General features: G+C 37.0%; 1 protein-coding gene and 1 non-coding gene across 2 annotated transcripts; one reads left to right on the top strand and one right to left on the bottom strand.

Moving 5' to 3' along the window:
• Nucleotides 1-2,034: 2,034 nt before the first annotated feature.
• On the bottom strand, nucleotides 2,035-2,106 carry TRNAK-UUU. Its single transcript has one exon. It is a non-coding gene; the product is annotated as a tRNA-Lys (tRNA).
• A 4,162-nt stretch (nucleotides 2,107-6,268) lies between these two features.
• LOC110691358 lies at nucleotides 6,269-9,651 on the top strand. Its single transcript, XM_021868276.1, has 4 exons — nucleotides 6,269-8,096; nucleotides 8,487-8,566; nucleotides 8,636-8,762; nucleotides 8,825-9,651. The coding sequence occupies exons 1-4, from the start codon at nucleotides 6,269-6,271 to the stop codon at nucleotides 9,649-9,651; spliced, it is 2,862 nt and encodes a 953-aa protein (XP_021723968.1).
• The last annotated feature ends 1,322 nt before the right edge of the window (nucleotides 9,652-10,973 follow it).

Consider the following 10,973-nt stretch of genomic DNA (forward strand, 5'->3'; position numbering starts at 1 on the left):
AAAATCGATTAAAATGGGCTAAAACGATTAAAATAAGTTAAAAACCCAGAAATTAAAAAAAAATCGAATTAAAATAAGTTCAAAGATTGATTAATCAAACCTGAAAATCGAAAATCACTTAAATAAATAAAATTAAAATCGATTAAAATAAAAACAACATTCAAAAATCAGTTAAAAACCCAGAAAATTAAAAAAAATCGAATTAAAATCAAGAAATTATACCCTAACCTTGCTCACGCATGTGTTTGTGGTGGATTAAACCCATAAAAATTCGAACAAACCCATAAACGATTCGAACAAACCCAGAAACGATTCGAATAAACCCACAAAAATTTCGAACAAACCCAGAAAAATTTTGAGAAATAAAAAAAAGGCCTTTTTTTTAAAGGATTGGCACCGGTTCAAACCAGTGCCTTTTGTATTTTTGGCACCGGTTTGAGCTGAACCGGTGCCATTTCCGTTTGTCTAAAAACTCGCCCATTTTTATGTCAATTTTCGCCACCGGTTTGGCTTGAACCGGTAGCATTTGGGGGTTGCCTTTTTGTATTTTTCTACTAGTGTTAAAAAAATAAATAAATTAGTAATGTTACGCTTATTTACACACAAACTTTTATATGTGGCTGGACACACTGTATGATAAGTCCACTATGGGGGGTTATTTTATTAGTATTAAAAGGGTTACTTGGAGAGTTTTTTAATCAGTATTATAGGAGTTACTAAATCTATATTAAGGGTAACTCGATCAGTATTACAAAGGTTACTTGGTGTGGCCTCAAATCGTTTTGTATGTTTACAATTACAAGATTTTGGCGAGGATGTGAACACAATAATGAGAAACATGTAAACACGATAAAAAAGGAAAATGCCAAAAGGGGTCCTCGTTTCATGAATTAGCCCACCTAAGCCATTACACATTCAAACCTAACCAATACACAATCTCAGCAGCTGGTCTTACGCGGTTCTACGACCGTTTCTTAATAGCCGTTTGAGTAACGCTTTTGTCATTACATCTTACATGTGGGCCATTTTACAACATGCTTCCATCATTACTAATACACGCCGCCCAATTTTGCCTCAACTTTAATCCTAATTTTTTTATTTCTTCCTCAACATTTCCGTTATTTTTTTATATTTTCATGACATTTTTCCAGTACATTTCTATCTTTATTTTTTATTTTTTATTTTTTGATGACATTTTTCCAGAACATTATTGACTGTCAGGTCTGTCACACACTCACACCCCATATTATTTCACAACAGACTAAATCATAAATACTCTAAATCTTCCTTTCCTTTCTCCACTACGTGTCACTATCTCACTGGCTTGTCAGTCTGTCAGAAAAAGACCCCACACACTCCCATTTCCCCTATAAATACTCTTTAACGTTCTTATTATTTCTTCATCTTTCAAATCTCAAACTCTAAACACAACAACAAGTACAAGTAAAGAATATTTTCTTTACTTCCTACACTTTTACTTGTTAATTTACACATATTCTCTCAAATCAAATGGCCAAGGCAATGAACTCTTCTACCTTCTTTGTTGCAATCATCTTCGCCATCGTTGCGTCGATTAATGCTCAAGAGATGGCACCAGCACCGGCCCCCGATGCCGCTACCGGAGCAGGATTCTCTCTTTCTACTTCTACTGCCGTTGTTGGAGTTTCTCTACTCTTCTCAGTTTTCTCTTTGATCTTCAACCATTAAGAGATGTATTGTAATTAATTTTTTTGGAGTGTATATTATTTATACTTCGTATTTAATTTTAATTGGTACGATTATTGTACTTGTACCACATTTGTTATTCGTTGGTATCAATTCTGAATAAAATCATTCTTTGCTTTGTTTCATAACTTTTGTCAAGTGTTTCATTTGATCATTTATTTTTGGAGAATTGCTTTGCATCAATTTATTTTTAAAATTTAAAATTTGACCAAAAAGTAATTACCCATTTTTCATTTCTTCATACTTATTATATTTGGAAAATTAATAAAATTAATGGGAAAATTAATAAAATTAAAAATTAAACATAAACGCCGTCTGTGGAGATCGAACCCACGACCACGTGGGTAAAAGCCACGCACTCTACCACTGAGCTAAGAAGGCTCTTATTTGTTTATTTTCACCTGAAAAGAATTATAGAATTATAAGCTATATGCAACAATTTCGATCCATTCTATTCTTACATAACGTACTTCGTATAAGTTAAAGTTATATTTATCCCCGTCAAAAAAAAAAAAAAAGTTATATTTATCAAATTTAATTTATGTATTGTTATTTAGTGGCAATCTTTAAATAATTTTAGCAAAGTTAAGGGTTTTTTTTTTATTTTTTTTTTTTTATTTTTATGTAATGGATGGATAAACTATCGAGTAAGGTGAACAATTGACAATTGAGTAAAGGAAAAAATAGCTAGCATATCCAAGGTAAGTAAAGGGTAGCTAGGGCTAAACACGGTCTATATTGTCATAAATGAATTTCGTATATACTACCTCCGTTAATTGATGGCCATGTTTGGTAAATGGCTTTTTGGTTAGCTTTTGGCTTTTTTATGAGGTCAAACAGCCAAAAAATGTGTTTGGTAATTGGCTTTTAAGCCAAAATGAAAAAGCTGCTTTGAGTAGCCTTTTTGTTGGCTTTTGGCTTGTTGGCCCACAAATTATCCAATAAACAGCCAACTACTAACAATTAATTTACCAAACACTTTTATAAACAGCCAGCTTTAAACGCCAATTTCAAAAGCCATTATAAACAGCCAAACATACCAGCTGGTCAAACAAGTCAAGTGAACCAGCCAACAGCCAACCGCCAACAGCCACTTGCCAAACAAGGCCGATATCTGCAACTTTGAAATATTTTATATCTCACAAATAATATTCAAAGTTGCAGACTTACAGATAACAATTAACGAATGTAGTATCTGGGCTAGGTTCGAACAAAAGCTAGATCAAGGATAGATTCAAAGTTTGTTCAAGGTCCAATTCAAGCTAGCTTGAAAAAATAGGAGAGGAAAAAAAATACTCTTAGGATTTAATAATAGGAATCTAGTTGTTACATTAACAAATAAATTTATTAGGTGGTTTTAGATAATTTTTTTTTGTTATTGAATGTGTTTGGTTTTTTAATTGAAAAGCATAAAAGATGGTTGTTGGCAGATATATTTAAAAAATTCTAAATAATCTGTCATAAATGCAATGATCTTCGACTAGGATTCCATGTACCTGCTAATGATATTCTGGCAAAACTTATGGCATTTAACTGTCAGATTGACAAATGCAAATAATAATGTTTGATGCTCATTTTTTTGAGGATGAAATATATTTGGTGGCCAAGAATCAAATCTATGGCCGAATTATACCCATAATTGCAAGTAGATTAATTGAACGTGTCGTGTTTGATGACATGTTACAACAAATTTATTAGTGCGTGAAACGATTATGAAGTGAGAGAAGGCGATCTATATTTTAACAATTAAAAAGTTCTAATTTATATACTACTTATTTAGAATGAAGTTATGTTACTAGGCGTGACGGTCTAATTTACAATTTGAAAATTGGAAGAAAAATTATCAATTTTCCATAATCAACGGATAATTTAATGTTATCCTATATTTGCAATTGAGCACCCGCTATCAATTGTGATTTCAATCAATTCCAAATGTTTGGATCCTAGTTTTTGATTTGATTTTTTATCGGACACTCGTTCTTAGTCACCGTATTCCTTCTTCCTCTACCTGTAAAATGAACCATAAATAATAAATATCCCTTTCAATTTACGTAGTATTATGATAATTTTTAAGTTCTTACTTGATAAGTCGTGTTTTGTGCATATTTTTGGAGTCTTTTTGGTCCTCTTTTTGAGTCTAGTTTAGGAGCTTTTGGTTTATTCGTGTTTGATTTGGTTTAGTCTTGATGATTTCATGCTTTCCTGGGTAGCTTCGTTGTTTTTGATGTATTTCAGGATTGACGAGGTAATTTAGAGATTTTACCGCAGCTCACTTGCGACTTACTTCACAAAAGAGCAACAAGCAATAGAGGACAGTTCACTCCGCAGCTTGCTCGCGGTTTACAGATCCATACCGCAGCTCACTTGCGGTGTACTTCACAAACGCTTAAGGATGCAACACGAAACAGACCACTCCGCAGCCTGCCTGCGGCTCGCGATCCTTCACCGCAGCCTAGCTGCAGCCCCCTGATCTAGTGACGAAATTGGGCCTATTTTTGGGGTTTTAAGAAACCAAATCCTAAGTGGAGTCTATTACTATTTTCCTAGCTTAAAAATAGGTTTTAGATAGTTTTTTTTTTTTATTGATCACTTTACATACATTAATTTAGAGTTTTTGGTATTACGTTCTTCTATTATTATTTTCCTAGGGTTTTGCTTTCAAGATTCAAGATTTCATAATTAATTCCAAGTATTGATTTCTTCTCTCAGTTCTCTTATTTTATTATTGTTAAATATGTTTTCTTTATTGAATATCATTCTTGAATTCATGACTATGTGTGAGTAGTTTCTCTATTCCAAGACCTAGCGGAACCCGAATATGGTTAATGCATGATTTAATTCTTTAAATTCTCTAATGATAATTGCAATTGATATGCTTAATTGATTGTGCTCATGCCAATACTAGATTAGGGATAATTAGTATTGTTATTAATCCATTGTTTTAATTGCAACGGGAGTTAGGTTTTAACGGGTTTGAATAAATCAATTAAGGATTTGAAGTTCATCACGGGAGTAGTTGAATGGATTATTAGGAAGTTAGAGTAATGTGCTCAAGGTCTTTAATTTACATGATTCCACGGAAGTAGGCTTGATTGTGATTAGGGAAGCCATTGATAACTCGGGAGAGACCATTGGTACCATTTAGGGATTGCTTTTCCTCGTTAATCAATTGAATTATATGTTAGGGGTAGAACGACTATTGCATTAATTGTATTCGTGGTGATGCTTGATCTTGGATGTTTTAGTTTATTGATTTATTATATTCGTTTGATTTATTATAAGTTTTCCATACATTAGTTTTTAGTTTATTCCACCATTGTTTGATACTTGCTTAGTATTAACTTGAGTCTGTTTAATTAGTTAAACCATAGTCTCTTGGGATTCGATCCTTACTTGCCTATCTACATAGTAGTGGTCTTGTTAGGTTATTTTTTGCTAGGTACGCGACACGCCTATCAAATTTTGGCGCCGTTGCCGGGGACTAACGGTTTCTTTCTGATTATTTGTGATTCGTTTTTGCTAAGCTTTATTCGTTGCTTCGGCTATTGTCTCTTGTGTTTTTGATACTCTGCTTTTAGTTCCTTGTTGCATGCAAACACGAGGTTCAGGGTCAGACGATTTAGCACCTTTTGATTCTGAAATCGAAGCAACTGCAAGGAGACGAGGAGGTAGAAGAAGAAAGAGAAATCGAAACAATAGAAACATGGAAGACGGCACGAAATCTCTTTTGGAGTACGGTATTCCTGATACAACAACCGGACTCCTCTCAAGCATTGTCAGACCACCTGTCACTGCTCAGAACTTCGAATTGAAACCATAATTCATTCAATTCATCTCCAATGATTCGTTTGCAGGCACAGCTCATGACTGCCCAGTGAGTCACATCGATAGTTTCTTGGAGAAATGTGACACTGTGAAATTAAATGGTGTTACAGACGATGCTCTTAGACTTCGCCTTTTTCCTTTTTCATTACGGGATAGGGCGAAGGAATGGCTGAGAGATGAAGGTTCTGGTTCATTTGACACATGGGACAAATTGGTGAAAGCTTTCCTAGTCAAGTTCTTGGGACAGGAAAAGACTGCAAGGTTGAGAAACGAGTTATCCACTTTCAGGCAGTCAGATGATGAGTCCCTATATGACGCATGGAGGAGATTCAAGCATTTGCAGAGACAATGCCCTCACCATGGTATTCCTGAATGGATGTTGATCCAAAATTTCTACAATGGTCTAACTCATGAGTTCCGAATCTACATTGATGCTGCATCTGGGGGTTCTCTACTGACTAAGAACCCAACTGAGGTGAAGGAACTAGTTGAGAAGATGGCGGCTAATGATAACTATCACCCAGGAGGCCGAAATAGTGTGAAAAAGGGTGGTAAATTAGATGTTGATGCTCTAACTCTTTTGACTAGCTCTGTGCAGGCATTAACAAGCAAGTTTGATAGGCTCCAAGCTGGAACATCCACTAGCTCACCTGAGACTTGTCAAATGTGTAATGTGTAAGGTCACATTGCACCCAATTGCCCACAAAATTCAAATGACATGTCGATTGAGGAAGCCAATGCATTCTACACTTCCAACCCCAAAAGGCCATATGACCCCCACTCTAACACATATAATGAAGGTTGGAATAATCACCCAAATTTTTCCTACAAGAATACCCAAGCCCAACAAAATCCACCTCCACCACCACCTCGAAACAACAACTACAATGCACCACCTGGTTTCCAACCAAGGCCACCTCCAGTCCAACAACATATTCAACCACCTCCTCAAAAGTCTAACCTTGAACTAATGTTGGAAAATTTTATCACCACAACCAACGATTCCATCCAACAACAAAATGGTTCCATACAACAGTTACAAGCCCAGAGTAAGCTCATGGAAAATCAGATAAGTCAACTAGCTCATCAAGTTGGCCAATCTTTAAAGACACCGGGCACTTTTCCGGGTCAGACAGAGCAACCACAAAAGGGGCATATGAATGCAGTAACTTTGAGGAGTGGGAAGCAATTGGAAGATCCTCCTATCAAGGAGCCATCAAAGGAGGTTGTTGAAGAAGTAAGCGGGCGTGAGAAGGTGATTGATAGTTCTAAGATCGAGGAAGAGCCAAAGAAAGCAACTCCACCACCTCTTGCTCCATATGTGCCAAATGTTCCTTTTCCGCAGAGGTTAGCCCAAGCCAAGTTAGAGAAGAAGTATGGTAAATTTCTTGATATCCTTAAAAAGCTTCATATAAATATTCCATTTTTAGATGCCATATCTGAGATGCCTTCTTATGCAAATTTTTTAAAAGATATGCTTTCTAATAAGAAAAAGTTAGAGGAGAATACTACAGTTGCTTTGAATGCAGAGTGCAGTGCTATTTTGCATAACACTCTCCCTAAGAAATTAGGAGATCCAGGTAGCTATTCGATTCCGGTGAAGCTTGGGGACATTGAGATTAACAGGGCATTGTGCGATCTTGGTGCAAGTGTGAGCCTCATGCCACTGTCCATATGTAAGAAGCTGGAAATGGGTGAACTCAAACCCACACGCATATCCCTGCAACTTGCAGACAGGTCAGTGAAGTTTCCTTTGGGTGTACTTGAGGATGTACCTCTTCGCGTAGGTAAGTTTTTCATACCCTGTGATTTTGTTGTAATGGAAATGGAAGAAGATGTGAATGTTCCAATCATACTTGGTAGACCTTTCTTAGCTACTGTAGGTGCAGTCATTGACATGAAGAAAGGTAAGATTACTTTTGAAGTAGGAGATGAAAAATTGGAATACTCACTTTTGAATATTATGGGTACTCCCTCCATGGGAGACACTGTTTGTCAGGTTGATGTACTTGATGAGTTGCAAGGTGAGAAACTTCCCCTGAATAAAAAAGACGATGCCCTTGAACAGGTACTAATAGGGAAGGAAGATGGTGATGGAGATTGGGAATCAAGAGAGTATGTCAAGCTGCTTGAAGAAGCAAGGGCCAACCCGAGCGTGAATCCAATCAGAGAAACACTGAGTGTAATGAGTATTGGGGAGAGTACTAAGCCTCTCGAGGTAGAGTTGAAACCTCTCCCTTCTAACTTAAAGTATGCATATCTTGGTCCAAATAATTCATACCCTGTCATTGTTAATGCTGAACTCAAGGACACAGAACTGGAGCAACTGCTCAATGTTCTGAAAACATATAAAAGTGTTATTGGGTACACCATTGATGACATCAAGGGTATCAATCCTTCTTTCTGTATGCATAAAATCATTCTTGAAAACGATCATGCCTCTTCTTTAGAACCTCAAAGAAGACTTAATCCAAATATGATGGAGGTAGTGAAAAAAGAGGTTCTGAAATTGCTTGCTGCAGGAATAATCTACCATATCTCTGATAGTAAGTGGGTTAGCCCTGTACAAGTAGTACCAAAGAAGGGAGGTATGACCGTTGTCAAGAATGACAAGGGTGATCCAGTCGCCACTAGGACTGTTACAGGGTGGCGAATGTGTATAGATTATAGGAAATTGAATAAGGCCACCCTCAAGGATCATTTCCCCCTACCCTTTATTGATCAAATGCTTGAAAGGTTGGCAAATCATTCCTTTTTCTGTTACTTGGATGGATATTTTGGTTTCTTTCAAATTCCCATCCGTCCCTGTGACCAGGAAAAGACTACTTTCACATGTCCATATGGCACCTTTGCATATCGCAGGATGCCATTCGGATTATGTAATGCTCCCGCCACTTTTCAACGTTGTATGATGGCAATTTTTTCCGGTCTTATAGAAAATTCTATGGAGGTATTTATGGATGATTTTTCTGTCTATGGAACATCTTTTGATATATGTCTTGAAAATCTTAAAAAGGTGCTCCAAAGATGTAAGGAAGTTAATTTGATTTTGAACTGGGAAAAATGCCATTTTATGGTGCAATAGGGAATTGTCTTAGGTCATGTTGTATCTAATAAGGGTATTGAGGTAGATAAGGCTAAGATAGAGGTCATAGAGCGTTTACCCCCTCCGAACTCTGTAAAAGGAGTTCGAAGTTTCCTTGGTCACGCGGGTTTTTACCGTCGTTTTATTAAGGATTTTTGAAAATTGCTCGACCTCTAACTGAGCTTTTAGCTAAGGATGTTCCTTTTGTTTTCTCTGATGCTTGTCTTGAGGCTTTCAACAGGTTGAAAAAAGCTTTGATCTCTGCTCCTGTCATGCAACCTCCAGATTGGAGCCTGCCGTTTGAAATCATGTGTAATGCTAGTGACTATGCAGTAGGAGCCGTTTTGGGGCAAAGAAAAGAGAAAAAGCTCCATGCCATTTACTATGCTAGCAAAACTCTTAGTTCTGCTCAAATGAATTATGCCACAACTGAGAAAGAGATGCTTGCTGTAGTTTATGCAATTGACAAGTTTCATTCCTATTTGGTTGGTTCTAAAGTTATTATTCATACAGATCATGCAACACTGAGATATTTGATGACCAAGACCCATACAAAGCCTAGGTTGATTCGATGGATTCTTCAACTGCAGGATTATGACATAGAGATCAAGGATACAAAAGGGACGGAGAATGTTGTTGCAGATCATCTCTCCCGTCTTCTCCTTGACCCCGAGGATGGGGATGAAATCCCTTTTGATGATTCTTTCCCTGCTGAACATCTATTAGCTTTGTTGCAGACTGAATCACCTTGGTATGCTGATTTGGCTAATTTCCTTTCCACAGGTATAAGGCCTCATGGCTACTCCTCTCAACAAAGGAAGAAATTCCTCTCTGAGGCAAGGAGACACTTTTGGGAGGATCCCTTCTTGTACAAATTGTGCGCAGACGCAGTGATCAGACGATGCATCCCAGAGAGTGAGGTAAGAAGTGTTATTTCTCATTGCCATGACTTACCATGTGGTGGACATGCAGGTCCCTCAAAGACAACCGCAAAGATCTTGCAGTGCGGTTTTTAATGGCCAACAATGTTCAAAGACGTATATTCCTATGTCAAGGCATGTGATCGATGTCAACGGACGGGCAATATTTCTAGGAAGAATGAGATGCCACTCAACAACATACTCGAGGTCGAGTTGTTTGATGTGTGGGGGATAGACTTCATGGGTCCGTTTCCTTCTTCCTATGGTAACCGATACATCTTAGTAGCCGTTGACTATGTGTCAAAGTGGGTGGAAGCTATTGCTACTCCAACCAACGATGCTCGTGTGGTAAGCAAATTTTTTAAGAAAACTTTTTTTCCCCGATTTGGTATCCCACGTGTGTTGATTAGTGACAGGGGGACGCACTTTATGGAGCATCGATTTGAGGAAATGCTGAAAAAGTATGGAGTACAACACCGGTTGGGCATTGGATATCACCCTCAAACCAGTGGCCAAGTTGAAGTATCTAACCGAGAAATCAAGTCTATTCTAGAGAAAACGGTTGCAAGAACAAGGAAAGATTGGTCCGCTAAGATTGATGATGCATTATGGGCATACCGAACAGCTTTTAAAACGCCAATTGGTACAACCCCATATAGACTCGTATATGGAAAGGCGTGCCACTTACCTGTCGAGCTAGAACACCGAGCTTTTTGGGCTATTAAAAGTTTAAATTTTGATGCTCAAGCAGCGGGTGAAAAGAGATTGTTACAATTAAATGATCTAGACAAGCTCCGTCTTGAAGCCTATGAAAGTTCGAAGTTGTACAAAGAAAAGACCAAAAGGTGGCATGACAAGGGTCTTGTGAGAAGAGAATTTAAGGAAGGAGATCAAGTCCTTTTATTCAACTCAAGATTAAAACTATTTTCCGATAAGCTTCATTCTAGGTGGTCGGGTCCATTCAAGGTATGTACAGTCTATCCCTATGGTACTATTGAACTATGGAATAAAAATGGGGGTACTTTTAAGGTGAATGGCCAAAGAGTGAAGCACTATCGAGTAGGTGATCCAATTGATGAAAGAGTGGATATCACACTCTCGACACCATCACAAGACAACTGAGCAAAAAGGAGGTCGAGCTTAAGACCTTATAAACAAGCGCTTTTGGGAGGCAACCCAATTTTTCTACTTTTACTTAAGTTTTTCTTTCTTTTAATTAAAAAAAAATTAAAAAAAAAATTAAAAAAAAATTAAAAAAAATAAAAAAATACATAAAGGAGGGAAAACGATTTGCACCTGTTTTTCATTCCATTATGGAGTAGTTTATTTTAGGATCTTTTTTTTATATAGAACCAAGTTTCGTTTTTTTTTCCTTAGTGAGTTAGTCTTTATGTAGTAGTAGTCTTTTTTTTTGTTTT

The sequence above is a fragment of the Chenopodium quinoa genome, unplaced genomic scaffold, assembly GCF_001683475.1.
Source record: "Chenopodium quinoa cultivar QQ74 unplaced genomic scaffold, ASM168347v1, whole genome shotgun sequence".
Taxonomy (NCBI): Eukaryota; Viridiplantae; Streptophyta; class Magnoliopsida; order Caryophyllales; family Amaranthaceae; genus Chenopodium; species Chenopodium quinoa.

Coding starts and splice junctions, on each gene's coding strand:
- LOC110691358 (XM_021868276.1), top strand. CDS start 6,269: ATGTCGATTGAGGAAGCCAATGCATTCTACACTTCCAACCCCAAAAGG. Junction 8,567..8,635: donor GTCTTGAAAATCTTAAAAAG/GTGCTCCAAAGA, acceptor ATGGTGCAATAG/GGAATTGTCTTAGGTCATGT. Junction 8,763..8,824: donor AAGTTTCCTTGGTCACGCGG/GTTTTTACCGTC, acceptor CTGAGCTTTTAG/CTAAGGATGTTCCTTTTGTT.